Raw genomic sequence first — 26259 nt, 5'->3', positions numbered from 1 at the left:
AGGTGAAAGATCATCTATAATACCATTCATAACATTATATCAGTCAGGTGAAAGATCATCTATAATACCATTCATAACATTATATCAGTCAGGTGAAAGATCATCTATAATACCATTCATAACATTATATCAGTCAGGTGAATGATCATTCCAAGCCCTGTAAAATGAACCCACTCTGCTGGCAGAAGGGTCTGGTCCAGATCGTGCTGAATGTATTCATAAAACTTCAACTTGTGTTGGTCTGTTTCGGTTTAAAGAGAAAGTCTTGGCCAAGACCCAAATGACACCCCACTTCTCACCCCTGATCTGATTAATGGAATAACAAATCATGCGAGTCACGACACACAAGTCAAAGCTCCTGCAAAATCCTTTACTTAAGTTTAGACAAACAAACACGATGTCATGACGACATTAACTCATCCCATAATAATAAAACAAGATGTTGCACATGAGGGAAAACAAATCACTTTCATGGTTGAACTGTAAACAATATACAATGTCAGGACCCAAGACAGATATGAGGCTGTATGTGTCCCGTCTGCTCCCACTGGACTCCTCACTCTGCCTCCTCACACTGGGACCTGAACTCACTCACCCTCTTCTACACACACACACACACACACACACACACACACACACACACACACACACACACACACACACACACACACACACACACACACACACACACACACACACACACACACACACACACACACACACACACACACACACACACACACACACACACACACACACACACACACACACACACACACACACACACACACACACACACGTTTTAATCCAAAAGTGAGGATTGGTACTATTACATTAATGTAGTACTATTGAAAAATAATCTTCTCAAAAACTCCTAAACCTTAGCTTATTGTCAAAGTGAGGAACAGTGAAATGTCCTTGTTTCACTATTGTAGTGAAGAAACTCCAGCCGCACTAAGATAGTAAACAGCTCTATACATGTTAACCCAATGACATAACTGATTCATGATCTCTTATGGTTTCAAAAGAAAGTGTTATTAACAACAACCGTGAAGGGAAAGTCTATACTTCTCACTAGCATCCCAATCATATCCTTTGTCTTGGGGCATTTCAGTCAATATTGTAAACCCCCTCCACCCCCCTCTTCCTGGATCATGGGACTGCCAGGGGACAACCCTCCTGTGTTGCTCTCCTCCATTACCTCCCCCATCACTCCTCCTCCAGTTTTCCAAGAAGAACAGTAATCTAATTTGTTCTACCTGCTGTGGAATGTCTCATAACAGGATAACATCCAAACACCATCACTGCTCTTGTAACTCCTACAATAATACTACAACTTACTACCACAGCTAATATATTTATTTTTAATACTGTTTATTTTTAACAGTATTTTCTTTGCTTGTACCAACTGTCTGATTCATGAACGGCAACAATAATTTGTCCAATTTGTTTTCATGAGTAAGTTCTTTGCAAAAATATTACTTCAAACAAAACAGTTTATCCCTATATACAGACTTTTATATTCCTCTTAATCAAGGGAACCATTAACCTATGGATAAATATTGTACAGGAAAATGATGTGTACATCAAGAAGTATTTCTTGTACCTCAAAGGTGTTGAGGACATGTTGACAGAGGTCTGTCAGCTCAGTCAAACCTCTCCTCAGAGGCTCCACTGCTGGGACAGCACCTGAAATAAGAAAGCAACACCATCATCCATCACTCACATCTTGGGAAATAGATCGAAATTCAATTAATGTTCACTTTTGATCTCTTTTGATTGAAACAATATTTTCCATACATATTGTCTGGTTTTAAGAGTGCTCATAAAGTTAAGTTTTATACCTGGACGGCAAAACATTCAAAAGATAAAATGTGCTCAAAGTTGACCTAATTTGCATACCTCACCAAACAATGTCTTAATCACTGGAGAAGATAATGGTTTAAATGTCATTTATCTACACCAACAGTCAGAAAAACCCTATTTTCATGTCTCTGCATTGAGTATGAAAGAAGTTAGATGTCTTTTCTCAAGCCAGTGCTAATTAGTGCTTAGACTCATGGTATTGTACCTTCTGACTACACACAAAGAAATTGTATCCAATGTGGGTTCTTCTAACCATCAGGAGGTAACCAAATGCTTAAAAAGACTGAAATATCCCTTTAGTGTGGATATCATTAAAATGCTTTCAAACAGAATTGTCCAATTATTTCAAAATATTTTCAGAGAAAAAAAAATGAGGGTTTCGCTGGTGGGGCTATGGTGCCACAGGGCAGTGGTCGAGGGTATCAAAGCCTCTTTTGGTCAGATGACTTCATCTGAATGAGGTCCTCTCATAGCCCCCTGACTAATGGCTACGAAGGATCAAATTACATTATAATTACATTGTGGTCAAACAAAAACTGGCAATTATGTGCTTTACTTCCTAAAGCGTGTTTATTGACAGTATTGTGTGTGTTTGTTTGTTGATTGTGTTGTTGTGTGTATTGACTGACACTCATGGAAACTGAAAACACCAGACTCCAATCAGTATGTTTACTCTGTCCACAACACACACCCAGAGAGGATCTGGCCTGCATACCTCGAGTCTGGATTCGGAAGTTGATCTTGCTCTCGGAGGGATGAGTGATGCTGTAGCCACAGAAATCCACATCCAAGCTACACACACACAGACACACACATTAAACCTACGAAATGTGGCAAAGGATTGTACATTAAGATATCATGAAAGCTAGGTCCAAGATTCTTTTAATTGTGTTTGTTTGTTTTTCCAGTTTTTAGTTTCAAAACAATGGTGTTTTCTATTACATTTGACCTGTAATTACTGACAACATCAGCGTAACTTTCCTTCTCAAGTTAAAAAGCAGCTGGTGAACAGGAACGATGTAGGCCTCACACAGGGAATGTTTTGGGTTGTAACTATTCACGTGGACACCACAAATAGACCAGTTTTGCCTGGACAGCCGGATAAAACTACTCAGGCGAGATGACATTCTGGCTTGTAGAGAAAGTTATTTTCTCAAGATACATGTTTTAGACTGATTCCCAATGGAAGAACTATACTAACGAAAAGCAGAAAATACTTGTCAGACACAAACGTTTCAAGAATTTTGACAAACTTACATGTCTGCAATAACAAGGCATATATAAGATATTATATCGTAAAATGTAAACCTCAATTTACAGTTTGGTCCGGAAGTATTTGGACACTGACAAATTTCATAATTTTGTCTCTGTATGCCACCACATTGGATTTGAAATGAAACAACTGAGATGCAACTGAAGTGTAGACTTTCAGCTTCAATTCAAGGGGTTCAACAAAATATCATGTGAAACATTTAGGAATTACAACCATTTTCATACACGGTCCCCTTATTTCAGGGGCTCAAATGTAATGGGACAAATAAACACAATCATAAATAAAGTGTTGTCGAGAATACTCTGCAGGCAATGATTGCTGGAAGTCTGGAATGCACGGACATCACCAAACACTGTGTTTCCTCCTTTGTGATGCTTTGCCAGGCCTTTACTGCAGCTGTCTTCAGTTGTTGTTTGTTCATGGGTCTTTCTGCCTTAGGTTGTCTTCAGCAAGTGAAATGCCTGCTCGATCGGGTTGAGATCAAGTGATTGACTTTGCCATTGCAGATTATTCCACTTCTTTGCCTTAAAAAACTCCTGGGTTGCTTTCGCAGTATGTTTTGGGTCATTGTCCATCTGTAAAGTGAAGCGCCGACCAAACAACTTTGCTGAATTTGGCTGAATCTGAGCAGACAATATATCCATCTGGCTACTTCTGTCACATCATCAATAAACACTAGTGACCCAGTGCCATGAATACTGTTAGAGAACTAGGCTGCCTTTTCTAGATGTTTTTGGCAAAGTCTAATCTTTCTATTCTTGAGGCTTAAAAATGGTTTGCACCTTGTGGTGAACCCTCTGTATTTGCTCTCCTGAAGTCTTCTCTTTTTGGTAGACTTGGATAATGATATGCTTACCTCCTGGAGAGTGTTCTTCACTTGGCTGAATGTTGGCTGGATGTTGTGAATCCACCACTGTTGTCTTCCGTGGACGTCCAGGCCTTTTTGTGTTGCAGAGCTCACCAGTGTGTTCTTTTTTACTCAGAATGAACCAAACTGTTGATTTGGCTTCTCCTAAAGTTCCTACAATCTCTCTGATGGATATTTTTGCAGCCTAAGGATGGCCTGTATTACTTGCATTGAGAGCTCCTTTGACCGCATTTTGTGGGTTCACACCAACAGCTTGTGCAAATGCCACATTTGGAATCAACTCCAGATCTTTCATCTGCTTAATTGATATAGAAATAATGAACAAACAGCCCACACCTGTCCATGAAACAGCTTTGAGTCAATTGTCCAATTACTTTTGGTCCCTTGAAAAAGAGGGGGCTACATATTAAAGAGCTGCAATTCCTAAACCCTTCCTCCAATCTGGATGTGAATACCCTCAAATTAAAGCTGAGAGACTTCACTTTAAGCCTAAACGTAACTTTAATATATTTTGGTAGACAGCCAAAATAACAAAACCAGTGTCCAATTATTTCTGGACCTAACAGTATAAACACAGAAAGCAACTTTTAAATAATTAGAGATCGCCACAAATGCCTGTATATGACCACATAACATGACCAAGGGGGAGCCGGTTACCCAGGGTAAGAGGTTAAGTGTTAAAGGTCAGCAACTAACTTCTTCATAACCATGTAGCGTAGAGAGTTCCCCAGAGTGTGGTCCTCCTCATGTAGAACAAATGTCACACAGCCTTCATCTGCTCCATCTGCCTGTACCTGGAGACATAGACACAACCTCAACATAACAATCACCAAACCACCAATAAACAACCAAAATACAAACTCAACACCACAACAACTTTAATACCATGACACAACTAAAAACTGAATCATAAAACAACCAAAACCTTAATACAACCAAAAAGGTTATACATGTATACCACTGACAGCATATTGACTGGCTACATCACACCCAGACACAGACAAAACACACAGCGATTACCGATGATTGTCTATCCACAGCTACCCTGTATGCCTACCTATACTTTGTTACTGTTTTTGTATCACTGTATTTATTTCTTATCATCTCTGTGAATAAATTATACAACGCTGTTTCCAAAAGAGTTGGAATGCTGGGTAAAATGTAAATAAAAACAGAATGCAATGATGTACAATTCATATATCCCAATATTTAATTGAAAATAGTACACAGACAACATATTAAATGTTGAATCAGAAAAATGTTATTGTTTATGGAAAAATACATCAAAAATAAATATATTGTGGATTAACATCTAAAGGCTTCAGTCATGCCCCAATTCTCATCAATGGCACTGAGGTGGAGTGTGTCCAGCTTCAAATTCCGGGATGTCCACATATCCGAGGACCACTCCTGGACCCTCAACATCTCAGCCCTGGTCAAAAAGTCGCAGTAGTGCCTGTACTTCTTGAGGAGGCTGAAGAAAGGCCATCTGTCCTCCAAGATCCTTGTGAACATTTACTACTGCACAATCGAGATACAGAGATTTCTCCGGATTCTCTGAATCTTTTAATTAAAGTGGGGAGAACAAGTATTTGATAACCTGCAAAATCGGCAGTGTTTCCTACTTACAAGGTCTGTAGAGGTCTGCCAAAAATCCAGAAAATCATATAGTATGATTTTTAAATAATAATTTGCATTTTATTGCATGACATAAGTATTTGATCACCTACCAACCAGTAAGAATTCCGTCTCTCACAGACCTGTTAGTTTTTCTTTAAGAAGCCCTCCTGTTCTCCACTCATTACCTGTATTAACTGCACCTGTTTGAACTCGTTACCTGTATAAAAGACACCTGTCCACACACTCAAACAGACTCCAACCTCTCCACAATGGCTAAGACCAGAGAGCTGTGTAAGGACATCAAGGCTAAAATTGTAGCCCTGCACAAGGCTGGGCTGGGCTACAGGACAATAGGCAAGCAGCTTGGTGAGAAGGCAACAACTGTTGGCGCAATTATTAGAAAATGGAAGAAGTTCAAGATGACGGTCAATCTCCCTCTGTCTGGGGCTCCATGCAAGATCTCACCTCGTGGGGCATCAATGATCATGAGGAAGGTGAGGGATCAGCCCAGAACTAAACTGCAAGACTTGGTCAATGACCTGAAGAGAGCTGGGACCACAGTCTCAAAGAAAACCATTAGTAACACTACACCGTCATGGATTAAAATCCTGCAGCGCACGCAAGGTCCCCCTGCTCAAGCCAGCGCATGTCCAGGCCTGTCTGAAGTTTGCCAATGACCATCTGGATGATCCAGAAGAGGAATGGGAGAAGGTAACTCCAAGGACACCATCCCTTCCGTGAAGCATGGAGGTGGAAACATCCTTCTTTGGGGATGCTTTTCTGCAAAGGGGACAGGACGACTGCACCGTATTGAGGGGAGGATGGATGGGACCATGTATCGCGAGATCTTGGCCAACAACCTCTTTCCCTCAGTAAGAGCATTGAAGATGGGTCGTGGTTGGGTCTTCCAGCATGACAACGACCTGAAACACACAGCCAGGGCAACTAATGAGTGGCTCCGTAAGATGCATCTCAAGGTCCTGGAGTGGCATAGCCAGTCTCCAGATCTGAACCCAATAGAACATCTTTGGTGGGAGCTGAAAGTCTGTATTGCCCAGCGACAGCCCCGAAACCTGAAGGATCTGGAGAAGGTCTGTATGGAGGAGTGGGCCAAAATCCCTGCTGCAGTGTGTGCAAACCTGGTCAAGAACTACAGGAAACTTATGATCTCTAATTGCAAACAAAGGTTTCTGTTCCAAATATTAAGTTCTGCTTTTCTGATGCATCATATACTTATGTCAAGCAATTAAATGCAAATTAATTAAATCCAGAAAATAACATTGTATGATTTTTTTTATTTTTTTTTATTCTGTCACTCACAGTTGAAGAGTACCTATGATAAAAATGACAGACTTCTACATACTTTGTAAGTGGGAAAACCTGCAAAATCGGCAGTGTATCAAATACTTGTTGTCCAAACTGTATATTTTCTACAGTAGATTGAGATCCCCAAAGTCTTTGCAATTTTGCACTGAGAAATGTTGCATCAAATTCAAAGTAGGGATATTTTTCAAGAAAAAACTAAAGGTCTCAGTTTCAATATTTTATAGGCCTATGTTGTACTATTTTCTATTGAATATAGGGTTTCAATTTTTTGCTCATCATTGTATTTTGTTTTTATTTAAATTTTACACAGCGTCCCAAATTATTTTAGAAACGGGGTTGTATTATTTTTTTATAGTTATTTATAGTAGTATTTCTTTATTTTCTATAGGTATTTTTGCCAGACCGCGTAAGCGGAGGCCAAGAACAGGTAACGTCTTCTCCCTACCCACCCACCATCCTTGTTAAATAACGTAGTGGTTAGAGATGCAGAGTGCCAGACAAGACGACGCACGTCACAGTAAAACAAAATTATGCGTTAGGATTTTTTCAGAATAGATAAGCACTTTGCTGGTTACAACCTTATGTAGCCACGTTTTAGTAAGCCTAAAATAAAACTGTTTACGGTTATATATTGCGACTATTTCTGGTGGATTTTTAAAGTATGCATCTGTGCATGCTATCTGAGGTAATAAAGGATAGATCACAACCACTTGGAAAGTAAAAGAGTAGGGGTTTCCACGATTCTCTCTTTTCATTTGACTAAAAAGTCAGTTATCCTCACCTATATTGATAGTTATTGTATCAATGTCATTCATGAATGTGGTGCCATGAAATGAAATAGCTATTAGCCTATTACTGGCTAATAAGCTGTTAAAACGGCCAGTTGCAAAAGCCATACGGTTCATAAACGCTATTTGTAATGGAAGTAAACGTAATAGGAAACGTTAGCCTGTTTAACACAATGCATAATTGTCACTACGATAATGACGTAGTGGTTAAAGACCCAGCATCTCATGCGGTAGACCCAGGTTCTAATCCAGTTAGGGCAACAACAATCATTACTTCCAATTCCTTTACTGGTTTTGATAAATACTTCAATGTCAATCCACAACTCAAGCATGTTACGCTTTTTTGGAAAGAAAAGTGGTGAAAGACAGAAGAGAGGGTTTTTGCTGAAGAAAACTCGAACTCAAACTCAAGCTGCAGTAATACATCTGTGCAAGAATCTGCGGCTTAGACCATTGGACCACCCTAAGTTGTCTTCAACTGTTATTACAAAAACACAAGACAAACATTTCATTTGAATACAATAAACTTGTATTGGACGTTGAAAAAACGAAATGATGGCAACATTGCCCCCGAGTGTACTGTTAAATATATTACAGGTTTAGAAATCGGTAACATGGCAGTCGTCAATTAATCAATAATTGGCAAAACAGCATGGACCAGGCCGCATAAAAATCACAAGCTCCGTACATTGTTTATTGAATGTAACAATATTATAGTCAGACATATCACTACAGTAGACAAAGTATGCCTAATTTCACTTGCTCATCTTTCCCCACATGAAGTGGACAGCCAAGCATGCCATTTAACTGAGCCTGCTTCTAACGAAATTTGGCACCAGATGTCCCGACAATAATTCAGTGTTATATTTCTACAAGTAGAAAGGATTAACACTTACCATCTCCAATACCGGTTTCTTTTCTCCATCTACTCCTGCCATGCTTGAAACTGTTGACTGCAACGTTTCCGGTATCGTCGCGTAAACGTGACATACACTGGAAAAACGTTACGTACGGACGACACAAAACAGGAAATAGTTGATCACAAACGTGTGTCGTTCAAATACTAAGCGCCCACATTCATCGAAAGCAGAATCTTCAAGTAAAAGAACTACATTTCCCTCGGTGGAACCAAATAAAGCGTCTGATGGGTCTGGAAAGCAGAAGTCATTTAAGAGGATTACCGAAATCTTTGTTTAAATGTTGAAAATACATCGTTTAGATAACTGCTCAGCCTCGCAGGTATGCATTATGTCGTTTTATCGATTATTACTTCAAGAAAAATTTTCGCTTTTTGTTATCTAGGATGTGCCATAACCATCGGGGGAAACGTATTAGCTGAGTTTGTTGCTACTAGCTAGCCCTTACCCACCCAGTCAGTTTGTTAACGTTAGCTAGCGAAACTAACGTCATGATTGTGTTGTAATCAGCTAACTCGCTTTCGTTTTATTCACACCAAAAGTGATAGTTGTAAAGTTTGCTATGCTCCTAAATCTCTTTGCTTTGCTCCTAAAGCTCATGACACCCGATGCTCACCAGGCAGGGTAATGGCTAGCTAGTGTATTAGATTAGTTAGTTCGCGTTCTTTAATTAGCTATAGTAGTTAATTCACTGTAATGGTCGTTGCCTTGGCAACCGTTACCTATCTAGCAACTTGTTGTTAACCTGTTATGTTCCACCTCTGTTGTGTCCATCAATTAGTCAATATATTTTATAAAGCCCTTTTTACATCAGCAGTTATCACAAAGGGCTTCTAAAACCCCAAAGAGCAAACAACAACAACAGTTAATGCACACACTGTGGGGAAACATAGGAAGAATTCCCTTGTAGGGTCCAAAAATTTGAGAGAAACAGGACTGGGACAGTCCAGTGGGGTGTGGACTGGGACAGGACCGGGACAGTCCAGTGGGGTGTGGGCTGGGACAGTCAGGTGGGATGTGGACTGGGACAAGACTGGGATAGTCAGGTGGGGTGTGGACTGGGACAGGTCCAGGACAGTCAGGTGGTGTGTGGACTGGGGCAGGACTGGGACAGTCAGGTGGGGTGTGGACCGGGACAGGACCGGGACAGTCAGGTGGGGTGTGGACTGGGACAGGTCCAGGACAGTCAGGTGGTGTGTGGACTGGGGCAGGACCGGGACAGTCAGGTGGGGTGTGGACTGGGGCAGGACCGGGACAGTCAGGTGGGGTGTGGACTGGGACAGGTCCAGGACAGTCAGGTGGGGTGTGGACTGGGGCAGGACCGGGACAGTCAGGTGGGGTGTGGACTGGGGCAGGACCGGGACAGTCAGGTGGGGTGTGGACTGGGGCAGGACCGGGACAGTCAGGTGGGGTGTGGACTGGGACAGGTCCGGGACAGTCAGGTGGTGTGTGGACTGGGGCAGGACCGGGACAGTCAGGTGGGGTGTGGACTGGGACAGGACCGGGACAGTCAGGTGGGGTGTGGACTGGGACAGGACCGGGACAGTCAGGTGGGGTGTGGACTGGGGCAGGACTGGGACAGTCAGGTGGTGTGTGGACTGGGGCAGGACTGGGACAGTCAGGTGGGGTGTGGACTGGGACAGGACCGGGACAGTCAGGTGGGGTGTGGACTGGGGCAGGACTGGGACAGTCAGGTGGGGTGTGGACTGGGGCAGGACTGGGACAGTCAGGTGGGGTGTGGACTGGGGCAGGACTGGGACAGTCAGGTGGGGTGTGGACTGGGACAGGACCGGGACAGTCAGGTGGGGTGTGGACTGGGGCAGGACTGGGACAGTCAGGTGGGGTGTGGACTGGGGCAGGACTGGGACAGTCAGGTGGGGTGTGGACTGGGACAGGACCGGGACAGTCAGGTGGGGTGTGGACTGGGACAGGACCGGGACAGTCAGGTGGGGTGTGGACTGAGGCCTCGAGTCATCCGGCAGCAACCTGATCGGCAGCTCAACCAGGAGAACTTCGGGCAGGGACAGCTACGAGTCATTTGGGCCTGGTAGATTTAAGGTGTGATTCAGGGGCTCATGTCCTCCTAAAGTCCATCCCTCCACCTCTTACTGCTATTCCTCCCTGCTTCTATTGGCCCTTCTCCTAACATCGCTCCTTCTGTTGGCCCTTCTCCTAACATCGCTCCTTCTGTTGGCCCTTCTCCTGACATCGCTCCTTCTGTTGGCCCTTCCTCCTGACATCGCTCCTTCTGTTGGCCCTTCTCCTGACATCGCTCTTTCTGTTGGCCCTTCTCCTGACATCGCTCTTTCTGTTGGCCCTTCTCCTGACATCGCTCCTTCTGTTGGCCCTTCTCCTGACATCGCTCCTTCTGTTGGCCCTTCTCCTGACATCGCTCCTTCTGTTGGCCCTTCTCCTGACATCGCTCCTTCTGTTGGCCCTTCTCCTGACATCGCTCTTTCTGTTGGCCCTTCTCCTGACATCGCTCCTTCTGTTGGCCCTTCTCCTGACATCGCTCCTTCTGTTGGCCCTTCTCCTGACATCGCTCCTTCTGTTGGCCCTTCTCCTGACATTCCTCTTTTCCCTAACCCGAACCTTCATCAATCCATCCCCTCCATCTGTTCCGTTCTCTTCTCATAGTGAATCCCTGCTCCTGTCTGTAACCATGGCGATTCTGTTTGCGGTGGTTGCCCGTGGAAGTACCATCTTGGCCAAGCATGCATGGTGTGGCGGTAACTTCCTAGAGGTGACAGAACAGATCCTTGCCAAAATACCATCAGAAAACAACAAGCTCACCTATAGCCATGGCAGGTATGACTACCACACACTTAAACACACACACAAATGCACATTTGACACCAATTTTAATGTTGGACTTACATTTCATCTATCTGGAGGAGAACATTTGTTTTATATTCTATTCCAGCTACCTCTTTCACTATATCTGCCATGACAGGATCATTTACCTCTGCATCACCGATGACGTGAGTAGCGTGTGTGAGTAGCGTGTGTGAGTAGCGTGTGTGAGTAGCGTGTTTGTGTGTGTACAAAGACATATGTTTCTGAGTAACTGTCCATTCTCTATGTGTGTGTCAGGACTGCAGGTTTGTTAACTCTGTGTGTGTCAGGACTGCAGGTTTGTTAACTCTGTGTGTGTCAGGACTGCAGGTTTGTTAACTCTGTGTGTGTCAGGACTGCGGGTTTGTAAACTCTGTGTGTGTCAGGACTGCAGGTTTGTTAACTCTGTGTGTGTCAGGACTGCAGGTTTGTTAACTCTGTGTGTGTCAGGACTTTGAGCGGTCGCGTGCCTTCAGCTTCCTGGGGGAGGTTAAGAAGCGTTTCCAGACAACGTATGGTTCCCGGGCCCAGACCGCCCTGCCCTATGCTATGAACTCAGAGTTCTCATCCACTCTAATGGTTCAAATGGTAAGACACACACACACACACACACACACATTGAATGCGAGTCATCTTTGAGAGTATTAGAAACGTACACACACATTCTCCAGCTGTGCTGGAAGGGCCAGGGCAGGGGGTGTAGCGGGAGGAGGGCAGAAGGGCCAGGGCAGGGGGTGTAGCAGGAGGAGGGCAGAAGGGCAGAAGGGCCAGGGCAGGGGGTGTGGCGGGAGGAGGGCAGAAGGGCCAGGGCAGGGGGTGTAGCGGGAGGAGGGCAGAAGGGCAGAAGGGCCAGGGCAGGGGGTGTGGCGGGAGGAGGGCAGAAGGGCCAGGGCAGGGGGTGTAGCGGGAGGAGGGCAGAAGGGCCAGGGCAGGGGGTGTAGCGGGAGGAGGGCAGAAGGGCCAGGGCAGGGGGTGTAGCGGGAGGAGGGCAGAAGGGCAGAAGGGCCAGGGCAGGGGGTGTAGCGGGAGGAGGGCAGAAGGGCCAGGGCAGGGGGTGTAGCGGGAGGAGGGCAGAAGGGCCAGGGCAGGGGGTGTAGCGGGAGGAGGGCAGAAGGGCCAGGGCAGGGGGTGTAGCGGGAGGAGGGCAGAAGGGCCAGGGCAGGGGGTGTAGTGGGAGGAGATTATGACTGGAAGGAATATGAAGGAGTGGCAGAGGCTTGTGAGGGGAGCGTGACAACTATGGGGCAACTGACTGAGCACATGACAGACACACACATGCACACGTACACACACAAACACACGTGTGAACTTATACACTCTCACCACATGACACACACATACAGACGCACGCACACAGACACATACACACACACACACACACACACGCGTGTTAACGTACACACTCACCACACACACACTCACCACACACACACACACTGCGTTTTTGTTTTTTGTGAGGACTGTTTGTCCATTGTTTATCACATGATGCCACTGATACTGGCTTTCCTTCCCTCTTCTACTTGTCTCCCTCTATCACTTTCTCATCTCTCTTTCTATCTCTGCTCTCTTCTCCCTCCCTTGTTCTTCCCCTCCTTATTTTTACATCTCTTTCTCTCCACCCCCCTCCACCTCCCTCTCTCCACCTCCCTCTACTCCTCCCCTCCTCCCTCTGTTTCTCTCACTCCACCACCCCTCCTCTCTTTGTAGAAGCACCACTCTTCTCCTCCAACAGATCGTCTGACTGAGGCCCAGTTGCAGGTGGATGACCTGAAAGGCATTATGGTCCGCAACATTGGTGAGTTGATATGAACAAGAGTTACTGTCTCTGTCTCCTGCTCCCTCTGAAATGTTACTGTATGTGTGTCCACAGACCTGGTAGCCCAGAGGGGGGAGAAGTTGGAGTTGCTGATAGATAAAACAGAGAACCTGGTAGACTCTGTAAGTCTCATTGTTCTACTACACTATTCTACTTCCCCTTTTACATTAATTTATAATACTACTATGATGGTATAATAATTATAATAGGAGTTAAGGGACAAGTTTGTGAGAACAGGGGAGGGGTTCCTTAATGTCCGTTTGACCACAGTCAGGAACACTATTAAGGTAACCCTGCAGACCATCCTTCCATACTAGAATATAACAAGCAAAACTGATTAAATACCCCACCTCGACGGCAATGGAACTTTTGATAGAGCAACAGGTTTTTATGGCCAAGACTGGCAGAAGTGACAACACACAAGAGTTTCTGAAGCAATGTGGCCCAACGTGTTATAATCTGCCAAAATTATAATTTCACTTTTTGGCCTAAATGCGAAGTGGTACATTTGTCATAAACCAAACACTGAACATCACTCAAAGTGCAAAGTTATGGGGATTTTTCTCATCTTCTGAGATGCAATGTATGGAATAGTCTTTGTGGAAAATGTCTTGGACTGCAAAAATCTGGCAGTAGTTCAGTTTTCAGCATAAAAACAACCGAAATCACACACACACACAAAGCTCTAAGTGGCTAAAGAATAGAAAGGTTAATGTCCTTGAGTAGCCCAGGCAGACCACCAATCTATGCCCAATCCAAAATTTGTGCCATGACTTGAAGAGTGCTGGTCATCAACAGTCTAAGAAGAACGGTCAAGTATTGCCAGATGTAGGTGTGCAAAGTTGGCAGAGACCAAACTGCTGTAATTACTGCCAAAGGTGCTTTCGCTAAGCATTAACTCATGTTGTGGAAGCTTATCCCATTAGGATATTTCATACTTCTATATACACACAGTGCCTTCAGAAAGTATTCAGACTCTTTCTCCACATTTTTGGTGTTTTGCATGATGTGATTCATAATCTGTTTAATATATATTTTGCAAGCCATTTACGCACAATACTCCACATTGACAAAGCAAAAACTTGTTTTTGCAGGACCGTATAAACAGAGCCGGCCAAGAAGAGCGAATGTCTCTTACTGAGTGACTGAGTAATTGACTGACTGACTGACTACACCATGTTAAATAGCGTAGTGGTTAGAGAAGCAGACATGCAAACAATAGGTCCTGATTTCTTATCTCCTCGCAGGCAAAGCCAAGGACGCATTATGAGTTGTTCTGTATAGACAAAAATCTGCTGGCAGTTTACAGTCATATTACGACTGTTTCTGGTGGATTTTCAAAGTACGCATCTGTGCATGCGTTTTGGATCAGAATAGACTAACACATATGCTGGGTTAAACCTACAGAAGTTATATCTTAAGCCTTAACTGAAACTATACGGTTATATTGCGACTGTTTTTGGCATGGATAAGTTCATCTTCAGTCTCGCTAGCATTTGCTCAATTCTTATGATTATTCCTAGGAAGTTAGTAGATACTAGTAAGCCTATTACCGGCTAATAAGATGTTAAAACGGCCAGTGGCAAAAGCCATAGTTCATAGACGCTATGTTGGAGGTAAACTTAATAAGAAACTTTAGTCAGTTTAACACAATCCTCTAAGGAGTCCAGCGACTACCGAATTCCACGATTCTGTCGTCTTTTCACTTGATGAAAAAGTTAGTTATCATCACCTTCATTGATGGTTATTGAATTAATGCCATGAAAGAAAAAAAACATTCATATGCCATGAAATTAAATAGCTTCCCAAACACCTGAATATCGGGTCCCAAACACCTGAATACCGGGTCCCAAACACCTGAATATCGGGTCCCATACCACTGAATATAAGAGTGACACGTGACAAGTCATGACATCCAAGGAATTCTCTGTAGAGCTCAGAGAGAGAACTGTGTTGAAGCATAGATCTGGTAAAGTGTGTAACGAAGTTGCGCACAGGGCTTTATACTTTGGCAAAGATCCATCTTTCAGCACAACAACGACCTGAAGTACACAGCCATGACAACACAACATTGGACCATTATGCTGAAGTGGCCAACCAAAGGCTGGAGTTGAACCCCATCGAACATCTGTGGGAAGAACGCTGGTTTAGGACTACTGTATGTTGGTTTTGGACTGGTTTAGGACTAATGTATGCTGGGTTAGGACTGGATTAGGCCTACTGTACTCTGGGTTAGGACTGGATTAGGCCTACTGTAATTTGGGTAAAACTGGTTTAGGACTACTGTACGCTGGCTTAGGACTGGTTTAGGCCTAGCTGCGCTGGCTTAGGACTGGTTTAGGCCTGTCGCAACAAAATGTGGAGAATATGAAGAAGTTAGAATTTTTTCCAAAGGCACTGTATGTAAGTAGATAGAATTTAATTTCACAATTATGTAAATGCCTTTTCAGGTGTGGTGTGTAGATAAGGGGAAACATGTCTACGTTTAAATGCATTAAACTCTGAGCCACTAACACAAGAACATTTAGAAAAAGTCTACACCCCCTTTAACATTATGTAACTGTATTATATGGTTACAACCAAATCATCTAAAATACAGTCTGTTCCTCTATTCAGTCCGTGAGTTTCAAGACAACCAGTCGCAACCTGGCCAGAGCCATGTGCATGAAGAACCTCAAACTGACTGTCATCGTCGTGACCGTGTCATTGGTGAGTTCTGTCTGTCATTACTGTGCTTGTGTCATTGGTGAGTTCTGTCTGTCATTACTCTGCTTGTTTAATTGGTGAGTTCTGTCTGTCATTACTGTGCTTGTGTCATTGGTGAGTTCTGTCTGTCATTACTGTGCTTGTTCAATTGGTGAGTTCTGTCTGTCATTACTGTGCTTGTTCAATTGGTGAGTTCTGTCTGTCATTAATGTGCTTGTGTCATTGGTGAGTTCTGTCTGTCATTACTGTGCTTGTTTAATTGGTGAGTTCTGTCTGTCATTACTGTGCTTGTGTCATTGGTGAGTTCTGTCTGTCATTACTGTGCTTGTGTCATTGGTGAGTTCTGTCTGTCATTGCTGTGCTTGTGTCATTGGTGAGTTTGTTCTCCTCAGGTGGTCCTTTATATCATCGTTTCTGCTGCCTGTGGAGGACTCACCTGGCCCAACTGTGTCAAGAAATGAGGGCCAGAGGGGGAGAAAGATGGAGCAGAGGGGGAGAAAGATGGAGCAGAGGGGGAGAAACAAAGATTTCAGTGGACCCACAGGAAACTATAACCACTGTTCTGTGATCACAGAACCCTCCCCTCCTGCCACCTGTCTCCTTTCTTTCAGTCCATCCATCATCCTCTTCAGACAGACGGCATCACAACCAGATTTTAACATTTTCATTATTAGCTTTTTTATTCCTGAAAAAAGACAACTGAGGAGTGTTCTGTATCCTCTGTGAGAAGACATGGGGCCTGAAGAGATGTGAGCTCAGCAGGAGAGTATATTATACTGACCTGGGATGTTTCCATCAGACCACCCCATCTACAGCCCAACCCGTCTAACCACCCTGCTCTACAGCACATGGGCCCAGCGCAGGGCAGAGCTGTCTGGGTGTGCAGGCTTTCTAACCAGTCTCCCAGCAGACTTAACTAGTCTACATCTCCAGTCCAGCCTAGCAGACTAAGCCACTTCAGACTGGAGCTGCTGAAAGAGAGTCTGTCCTTCATCACAATCCTCCTGTTCCCAGAACCATATAAAGATCCCTTTAACAGCTGTCCTTTTCCTAGATAGAAGCATTAGGAGATCCCTTTAACATCACTGTGCCATGAGGCCTGCAACACCTCTCTTGTGAACGGAGTGACACAAATGCAGAAAATATTAGCCACAAACAAGTGAGGGATGAAGGGATGAGAAGTATCTGTGTGTTTACATCAGGTGTGTTGGGGCCTTTACACTCTCTGACCCTCTGTCTGACCCCCCCCCCCCCCCCCCCCACTGAACTGCACCGTCTCGTTACCATGGAGATCAGGCCATGTCTAGGTGTGTCACTCTGTGATGGTGTGTTCTGTTTTTGTTGTCAAGGCAACAGTTACAATATTTCTCTGTTAAATTGTATGATATTATAAAAAGTGATTGACTGCACAAAATAGCCTGCTGTTACTAATCAATAGAGAATATTTCATTGTACATTATATAATAGTTTGTTTTAACCAGACCCCTAACCTTCCATTCTTTTTGCTTCTCCAATGTACATTATTATGTGATGCACTTTGACATGCTTTTTTTGCATATGGTTTATAATCATGTAATTATTTAATTATTGTACATCCAGATTTGAAATAAAAATATAAGATATATTCTGCTTCCTTGATTTCTACAGGATGCTTTGCTAAATGGTGTTCAGTTTATATGAGCACATGAAACAACAGGAGTGATTGATCATGATCAAGAAGCTTTTGGTTTCAGAAGGTCTGTTTAATTGCGAACTCTTGTACACTGTCCAACCATTGCAATTACTGGTCATGTTTATACCTGCATCTAACTTTTAGCTTTTTACCCAATCGTTTCCCCATTCAGATTTTAGCCACGTAGTTAGAGAATCGATAGTTAATACTGATTCATTGTCAGCTCTTACTAGTGAAACAGACCCAGTCAGGAGGAATGTTAACTACAGGAATCAACAGACCCAGTCAGGAGGAATGTTAACTACAGGTATCAACAGACCCGGTCAGGAGGAATGTTAACTACAGGTATCAACAGACCCGGTCAGGAGGAATGTTAACTAAGGGTATCAACAGACCCAGTCAGGAGGAATGTTAACTACAGGTATCAACAGACCCGGTCAGGAGGAATGTTAACTACAGGTATCAACAGGGCTAGTGAATGATTTTGACTCTTCAGATGTGGACACTTTAACGCTGTCACTTTTGATGTGAGTCCAAAGTCTCAGTGTCTCAGGCAGTGTCTCCATGACCGGCTGAAGAACACAGCCTGGAAGCTGCGTCGTCTCACGCCAAACGGCTGATAGAACCGAAGATGTTACAACAACATTGCTGGACCCTGTGAAGCCACATGGATATACATCAGGCCTCTGTCAGTTGGTCTTCTGGCGGGTCGGGCATTGTCCCTCAGTCTGTGGACACACATAGCAACCATCTATAAAGACGAACAACACATATACGCACATAGCAACCATCTATAAAGACATACAACACATATACGCACATAGCAACCATCTATAAAGACGTACAACACATATACGCACATAGCAACCATCTATAAAGACGTACAACACATACGCACATAGCAACCATCTATAAAGACGTACAACACATACGCACATAGCAACCATCTATAAAGACGAACAACACATATACGCACATAGCAACCATCTATAAAGACATACAACACATATACGCACATAGCAACCATCTATAAAGACATACAACACATATACGCACATAGCAACCATCTATAAAGACATACAACACATATACGCACATAGCAACCATCTATAAAGACATACAACACATAGATAGAATTAGTAACCATCTATGAAAACATAAAACACATATCAACCATCTATAAAGATGTACAACACATAGATAGAATTAGTAACCATCTATGAAAACATAAAACACATATCAACCATCGATAAAGATATACAACACATAGATCCATGCACAGTAACCCTCTTTAAAGACTTTACACAGAGACACTTTAAAAGTAACCGTCTATGATGCTGCCTTTATAATACATAGATAGAGACTCACCAGTGACCCTCAGTGAGGATATACATCCATACATTTACATCAGTGACTCAACACAGAACATGATGTAATCACCTTCATTTCCAGGTCCGACTTCCTCTGAGCTTCTCTCCTCCAGGCCCGAGCTCTGCTTAATGCACCTACACACATTACAAACCCTGAATATAGAGGAGATGCTTCCTGTACCCCTGAGGGACCAGAGCTTCAATAATGTTTGAGTGGAATGCAATATGTAGGTTTAAATAAAGTATTTAAAATAACTCACCATAACCTGCCAGTCTAGTTGGACTGCTAGATAGGACGCCTGGCTGGTCTGTCTCTGTTTGGCCATTTTGCTGTTCTGTTTCTGATTGGCTATCTGGCTGAGGATCATCATTCTTCTTATAGTAGTAATCCTGATCCGCGGGCCCAAACCTCTGATACACACAGACACTAGCAGTATTTAGTGTGTAGTACAGTAACCCCTGGCAAATCTGGAGAAGTGTGGACACTGAGCACTCCTGGGCCTAAAGTTAGGTTGATATTTATGTTTAAAGTTATGGTTGGGTTGATATTAATGTTTAGAGTTACAGTTATGGTTGGGTTGATTTTTATTTTTAGAGTTATAGTTATGGTTATGGTTGGGTTGATATTTATGTTTAGGGTTATAGTTCTGGTTATGGTTGGGTTGATATTTATTTTTAGAGTTATAGTTATGGTTATGGTTGGGTTGATATTTATGTTTAGAGTTACAGTTATGGTTATGGTTATGGTTGGGTTGATATTTATGTTTAGAGTTACAGTTATGGTTATGGTTGGGTTGATATTTATGTTTAGAGTTATAGTTATGGTTATGGTTGGGTTGATATTTATGTTTAGAGTTATAGTTATGGTTAGGGTAAGGTTAATATTTGGGTTTAGAGTTACAGTTAGGTTTAAGGGTCAGGAAAACAAGTGTTATGATTGGAAGACATTTTGGACCCATAAATGTCCCCCCAATTATAGTACAAAATGATGTGTGTTTACTTTGTCCGGCCACATGTAGCTGATGAAGAGAATGAGCGGCAGTCCTATTGTGAACACATAGACGCCCCATAGCCACGGCCGAGAGCTGGTCACTATGAAGAGACGCTCCAAACGTCCGGGCTGAGAAAGAACACAAACACAAACACCAGTGTCACTGCTGGCAGAAGTGTGTTCCAAAAATAAGGTGGAAAAAAAACATAGTAGACTGTGACAGATTGAAATATGGTTATTCCGTGAAACTCTTGTTAAGGTTACTGTAACAACTCTGTTACTGTTTGTGATAATGTAGTGAAGGTTACTGTTAGTGATAATGTGTGGAAGGTTACTCTTATTGATAATGCGTAGAAGGTTAATGATAATGTAATCAAGTCAATATTGAGATATCCTGGTCAGTACTGAGATATCATAGTATTGGTAGATATCATGGTCAGTACTGAGATATGATAGTCAGTACTGAGATATTATGATTAGTACTGTATTTCTCCATGGTGACAGGAATGGGACTCATACACATTTTATATCATTATAAGAGAAGGTTGTCAGCGTTAGTAAGAGAAAATGTAAAAAAGACACATCTCCATGTTAATACCTTTCTGAATTTGAATGAGGGAGAGAGGGAGACTGTCAGAGAGAGAATGGGAAGGAATGATAGCAGGAATAGAGACAGACTTGTTTTTGTCCCCAGGTGTTCTGCGTCCATCTCTCAGCCAGCTTTAGGTCATCGGTCAACAGGATGTTGTCAAATATGACTTCCCCTGACAACGACCACAGCTCCAAACCCAGTGCCCCCACAGACTCCACTCTAAACTCAGACAACTGTTGTTGTCTCTCTGGGGATCCAGTGATCGGGAGTTCATTTGTCAGTAGCTGGCCATGACTGACCAGTGCTTGGTCGATGAAGATCTCATATCTGCTGTCTGCATACAGATCTAGACACACAGACAAATGAAATGTAAGGTTTAGGGTTTGGGTTTAGGTTTAGGTGTGTTGTGAATGGTGTAGATTTGGGCTTGAGGTGTTTTGGCCCCAGCTGGTGGTTTCGTTTGCCAACCATCTGTTTTGATTCTGTGTACCTTGCACATTGTCTATCGAGATTGCTATTAAAAATATCAGGGTGATATCAACAGTGTTGATATTGTTATTAGTAGTATTGTATACATTATCATGTGATGGCAGTGAGTTACCCCAGAGGAGCAGAACCTATTAATAATATTACAGTGTTGACATTGTTATTAGTAGTATTGTATACATTATCATGTGATGGCACTGAGTTACTCCAGAGGAGCAGAACCTGTTAATGACATTACGGTGTTTATATTGTTATTAGAAGTATTGTATACATTATCATGTGATGGCACTGAGTTACCCCAGAGGAGCAGAACCTGTTAATGACATTACGGTGTTGATACTGTTATTAGAAGTATTGTATACATTATCATGTGATGGCACTGAGTTACCCCAGAGGAACAGAACCTGTTAATGACATTACAGTGTTGATATTGTTATTAGAAGTATTGTATACATTATCAAGTGATGGCAGTGAGTTACCCCAGAGGAACAGAACCTGTTAATGACATTACGGTGTTGATATTGTTATTAGAAGTATTGTATACATTATCAAGTGATGGCAGTGAGTTACCCCAGAGGAGCAGAACCTAATGCCAAGACATTTCATGTACACTGCTGTGCATAAGATCTCTTAACTAATATGTTGCACTTTCTGTCTGAATTATGGTGGAATGATCGCCTGACCACCAGGCTCATACTAACGTAGCGTGTAGAGGTGTGATTGTCGGTCAGTGAAGTATGATGCCAGGTCATCTACAGGTTGGGGGGCGTGTGTTTCCCGGTAACCTCCGTTGCTTGGGTCGGTTACCCTGACGATGAGGTGGAGCTGGTGGATTTTACCGCACTTATCAGGGCCAAACATCACAGAGTACGGAGTGGATTCACTGAACTGGCCCTACACACGCGCACACACGCACACACACACACACAGTTGGGGGTTGGATAGTTTAGTAGTTGGGGGTTAGGAGTTAAGTAGTTTAGTAGTTGGGGGTTAGATAGTTTAGTAGTTGGGGGTTAGGAGTTAAGTAGTTTAGTAGTTGGGGGTTAGATAGTTTAGTAGTTATGGGTTAGATAGTTTAGTAGTTATGGGTTAGGTAGCTTGGTAGTTAGGGGTTAGGTAGCTTGGTAGTTGAGGGTTAAGGGTTAGGTAGGCTCACCAGTCGTAGTTGATGTGTCTGAGTCAGGAGTTTGATGTAGGCACCACTGCATTCTACACCTTTCCCAAATCTCACCTCATATCTACAAACAGCCAGACAGACAGAGACACACAACAGTCAGTAGTTAGTGGTTACATGTGGGTTTCATTGTATTTCATACTGGAACCTCACCCCAAACTCAGTATGTGTGTGTGTCTATGTGTGTATGTGTGCATGCGTGTACTCACTGCACGCAGAGCGGGGTGTATGTATGTGTGTGTGAAGGGTGTGTGGATGTGTGTAGGTGTGTGTGTGTGTGTGTGTGTGAAGGATGTGTACTCACTGCAGGCAGAGCGGGGTGTATGTGTGTGTGTGTGTGTGAAGGGTGTGTACTCACTGCAGGCAGAGCGGGGTGTGTGAATGTGTGTGTGTGTGTAGGGTGTGTACTCACTGCAGGCAGAGCGGGGTGTGTGTGTGTGTGAAGGGTGTGTGAAGGGTGTGTACTGACTGCAGGCAGAGCGGGGTGTGTGTGTGTTTGTGTGTGAAGGGTGTGTACTCACTGCAGGCAGAGCGGGGTGTGTGTGTGTGTGTGTGTGTGTGTGAAGGGTGTGTACTCACTGCAGGCAGAGCAGTGTGTGTGTGTGTGTGTGTGTGTGTGAAGGGTGTGTACTCACTGCAGGCAGAGCAGTGTGTGTGTGTGTGTGTGTGTGTGTGTGTGTGTGAAGGGTGTGTACTCACTGCAGGCAGAGCGGGGTGTGTGTGTGTGTGTGTGTGTGTGTCTATGTGTGTATGTGTGCATGCGTGTACTCACTGCACGCAGAGCGGGGTGTATGTATGTGTGTGTGAAGGGTGTGTGGATGTGTGTAGGTGTGTGTGTGTGTGTGTGTGAAGGATGTGTACTCACTGCAGGCAGAGCGGGGTGTGTGTGTGTGTGTGTGTGTGTGTGTGTGTGTGAAGGGTGTGTACTCACTGCAGGCAGAGCGGGGTGTGTGTGTGTGTGAAGGGTGTGTGGAGGTAGGCTGAAATGGCATGATGTTTTCCTGGTGACTTCATCACCAGGGCTCTATTCCCAGGATGCAGTTCTGCCTCTGGGTCCTCCAGTGCCCACTGACCTGGACAGAACACATGCATGAACTTTACATTTAACCAAACGTAATCTAACTCAGGCTGTGATAAGACTAAGATACAACTCTGATAAGACTATGTTCCATCTGTGGAAACACTCTTATATGACCATGAAAAAACAATAGTCAGTGTCTTGAAACCACTGGCTGTTGAGCAGTGGGGGCTGTACTGAATGACAACATTGAACTGTAAATGGTAGCATTATGTATGTTACTGTATGAATTTATATGTTGTGTTGAGGAGCCCCTCCCTCAGCTCATATATTTATAAAAACAACTCTGACATTTTGTATCCTAAGGTGTTTTATATCCAACCCAAACTATTTTCTGTTTTATACCTGACCCTTAGTCTTTAATCCTAACCAATTGCATCCAAAGGGTAATTTACCTGACCTCTAACCATTAACACATTCTCTCCTAAGGTGTCATCTACCTGACCTCTAACCTTTAACTGATTATATTCAAAGGATGGATCAACATACCATCATACTTTAGAGCTTCAGTGTCTGTCTGTTTCATAGCCTTGGACAGGACCCATTTCCTACAACACATATTGAATTATGACTCATTAATATCATGCTACATACAAATGTACTACTGAATAGAAATATAATACTAAATACTATTATATACAAATTACTACTATATCAAGATATACAGGCGACAAATAAATTGAAACACCACATGGAAACAATGCCACAAAAAGGAAATCAGCCACAAAAAGGAAAATAGATTCCATATAGATTTCAAAAATCATGACAATAGATTTCGAAAATCATGACGGCACACTGAACACAGACACATTCCATCTGCATCGATGAACATTGGTCGGAAGTTGAAGCTGACCCACAGGGATAAATGGGAACTGAATAGAATAGTTACTCGATAAGCACAGCCACAGATTTGAATCAACACCTTGCTGGCCCAGTCTCCACAAAAACTGTAGTCTGAGGTCATCTAGCGGGACCTGTGCTCACAGCCCAGCACCGTACAGCTTGATTTGCATTTACCAGAAAACACTAGAACTGGCGCCCCGTTCTCTTCACAGATGAGAGCAGGTTCACACTGATCATGTGACAGACATGAAAGAGTCTGGAGACGCCTGGTGCAGGAAAATGCCCGGCCTCATGGGGCCAGAGTGTGTAGGCACTTCCTGGATGACGAAGGCGTTGATTGCCATTGACTGGCCTCGCGTTCCCCAGACGTGAATCCAATTGTGAACCTCGGGGACATTATGTATCGGTGCATCCAAATAGTGCCACAGACTGTCCAGGAGCTCACTGATGCCCTGATCCAGGTCTGGGAGGAGATCCCACAGGACACCATCCGCCGTCTCATCAGGAGCATGCCCAGACATTGTCGGGAGTGCGTACAGGCAGATGGGGGCCAAATACACTACTGAGTCACATTATGAGTTGCCTTGATGAAATTCAGCCTGTGGTTTCAATTGTTTACATTTCAGTGTGAGTTTGAATCCAGCCCACAATCGGTTGGGGATTTTGGGTTCCATTGACAGTTATGTCATTTTGTTCTCAACGATTTACACAAAGTACAGTAAAGATTTAGTAAAGTTTAATATTTTAGTTCATCAAGACCCAAATGTGTGATTTAATTGTTCCCTTAATTTTTTGAGCAGTGTACATTACTTCAGTAGAACACAGCACAGAATATACATTACTACAGTAGAACATAGCACTGGATATACATTACTACAGTAGAACACAGCACTGGATATACATTGCTACAGTAGAACACATCACTGGATATACATTACTACAGTAGAACACAGCACTGGATATACATTACTACAGTAGAACACAGCACTGGATATACATTACTACAGTAGAACACAGCACTGGATATACATTACTACAGTAGAACACACATCACCTGTCCAGAGGACCTGAGTCAAATGTCTCAGCAAAATGAGCTTCTAGCGGAATCTTATCAGGACTGTAGGAAGCCTAGCAGGCAGGAGAGACAAACAGAGAAAAATGAATAGAAAAGGGAGAGACAGTGAAGGAACAGAGAGAGGATGACAAAAAGGGGCAGTGAGAAAGTGAGGGGGTAGGAGAATGAGAGATAGTTAAATAATAGCTAATAGATTAAAAGGGGTCAATGTGTCAGGTAATAAAACCCCTCGGCAGAAAAGTACAACCACACCAACATAACACAGGTAATATTACTGATAACTCTACTAGTTCATGATAACTAACACAGGTAATATTACTGATAACTCTACTAGTTCATGATAACTAACACAGTTAATATTAATGATAACTAATATAGTTAGTATTATTGATAACTAATACAGGTAATATTAATGATAACTATTACAGGTGATATTAATGATTACTAATATGTGTAATATTATTGATCCAGTTTGAATGACAGCTGATATCAGCAGACTGACCTGAACGCCACCATCCATGGTGAAACACAGACAGGTTAGTAGCAGAAGACCAAGCACCATGTCTGTATGCGCGCACACACATACACACACACACACATACACACACACAGTCCATTAGTACGTGTATGTGCAGCTCCACTTTAATTCTGTGTTGAGATCCAGGTGTCATAATCACCACAGAGTTCTATCGTCTACGGTGGCGCGACCTACCTGAAGCTGACCACTGTGGTGGGGTCATGATTGAGCTGAGCTGGTCAGATGGCGTCCACAGAGTGCTTGGTCGCTGGAAAACTGAACTTCCTTTAACTGTTGCAGCTGGACTCTGACCCCTCGTCCGTCAGCCTGCTGTATCGTAGCAACCAAGGAGCTTTGTCACCATTAGTTCCGCCAGGCTCCACCAGAGACACTGAGCTCTGTGACCAATATCAGCGGCTGTGCTGTCATTGGTCAAAATCATCATC

At 43.3% G+C, this 26259-nt stretch overlaps 3 protein-coding genes across 4 annotated transcripts; 1 reads left to right on the top strand and 2 right to left on the bottom strand.

The window, feature by feature from the left end:
* Positions 1-350: 350 nt before the first annotated feature.
* polr1d (RNA polymerase I and III subunit D) lies at positions 351-8698 on the bottom strand. The gene is made up of 5 exons (NM_001303911.1): positions 8638-8698; positions 4704-4801; positions 2582-2658; positions 1607-1689; positions 351-601 (listed from the first exon to the last, which is right to left on the bottom strand). The coding sequence occupies exons 1-5, from the start codon at positions 8677-8679 to the stop codon at positions 557-559; spliced, it is 345 nt and encodes a 114-aa protein (NP_001290840.1). The 5' UTR covers positions 8680-8698; the 3' UTR covers positions 351-556.
* Positions 8699-8849: 151 nt separating this feature from the next.
* sybl1 (synaptobrevin-like 1) lies at positions 8850-17639 on the top strand. Of its 2 annotated transcripts, none has more exons than XM_013132231.4 (8): positions 8850-8980; positions 11296-11466; positions 11582-11639; positions 11944-12081; positions 13201-13288; positions 13364-13431; positions 15926-16018; positions 16408-17639. In XM_013132231.4, exons 2-8 carry the CDS (start codon positions 11321-11323, stop codon positions 16474-16476), a joined length of 660 nt encoding a protein of 219 aa, XP_012987685.3. In that variant the 5' UTR covers positions 8850-8980; positions 11296-11320; the 3' UTR covers positions 16477-17639. The 2 variants fall into 2 exon arrangements, with proteins under 2 accessions (XP_012987685.3, XP_028975191.1); XM_029119358.2 differs by lacking the exon at positions 8850-8980 and adding an exon at positions 10545-10716.
* A 78-nt stretch (positions 17640-17717) lies between these two features.
* On the bottom strand, positions 17718-26103 carry si:ch211-274f20.2 (calnexin). The gene is made up of 12 exons (XM_029119357.2): positions 26009-26103; positions 25799-25860; positions 25276-25349; positions 23868-23926; positions 23232-23373; positions 22283-22364; positions 21828-22020; positions 20727-20986; positions 20058-20177; positions 19318-19468; positions 19128-19192; positions 17718-18415 (listed from the first exon to the last, which is right to left on the bottom strand). The coding sequence occupies exons 1-12, from the start codon at positions 26034-26036 to the stop codon at positions 18377-18379; spliced, it is 1275 nt and encodes a 424-aa protein (XP_028975190.1). The 5' UTR covers positions 26037-26103; the 3' UTR covers positions 17718-18376.
* Positions 26104-26259: the final 156 nt, after the last annotated feature.

This window comes from Esox lucius, chromosome 4 (assembly GCF_011004845.1).
Source record: "Esox lucius isolate fEsoLuc1 chromosome 4, fEsoLuc1.pri, whole genome shotgun sequence".
Classification (NCBI taxonomy): domain Eukaryota; kingdom Metazoa; phylum Chordata; class Actinopteri; order Esociformes; family Esocidae; genus Esox; species Esox lucius.
The sequence above is the reverse complement of the archived record's forward strand: the minus strand, read 5'-3'. Positions and strand labels throughout refer to the sequence as shown.

Coding starts and splice junctions, on each gene's coding strand:
- polr1d (NM_001303911.1), bottom strand. CDS start 8,679: ATGGCAGGAGTAGATGGAGAAAAGAAACCGGTATTGGAGATG. Junction 4,802..8,637: donor AGAAACCGGTATTGGAGATG/GTAAGTGTTAAT, acceptor CTATGTCTCCAG/GTACAGGCAGATGGAGCAGA. Junction 1,690..2,581: donor CTTCCGAATCCAGACTCGAG/GTATGCAGGCCA, acceptor TTCTTATTTCAG/GTGCTGTCCCAGCAGTGGAG.
- sybl1 (XM_013132231.4), top strand. CDS start 11,321: ATGGCGATTCTGTTTGCGGTGGTTGCCCGTGGAAGTACCATCTTGGCC. Junction 11,467..11,581: donor CTCACCTATAGCCATGGCAG/GTATGACTACCA, acceptor ATTCTATTCCAG/CTACCTCTTTCACTATATCT. Junction 11,640..11,943: donor ACCTCTGCATCACCGATGAC/GTGAGTAGCGTG, acceptor TGTGTGTGTCAG/GACTTTGAGCGGTCGCGTGC.
- si:ch211-274f20.2 (XM_029119357.2), bottom strand. CDS start 26,036: ATGACCCCACCACAGTGGTCAGCTTCAG. Junction 25,861..26,008: donor ACCACAGTGGTCAGCTTCAG/GTAGGTCGCGCC, acceptor GCGCGCATACAG/ACATGGTGCTTGGTCTTCTG. Junction 20,987..21,827: donor ATCACACCTCTACACGCTAC/GTTAGTATGAGC, acceptor CTGTGTGTCTAG/ATCTGTATGCAGACAGCAGA.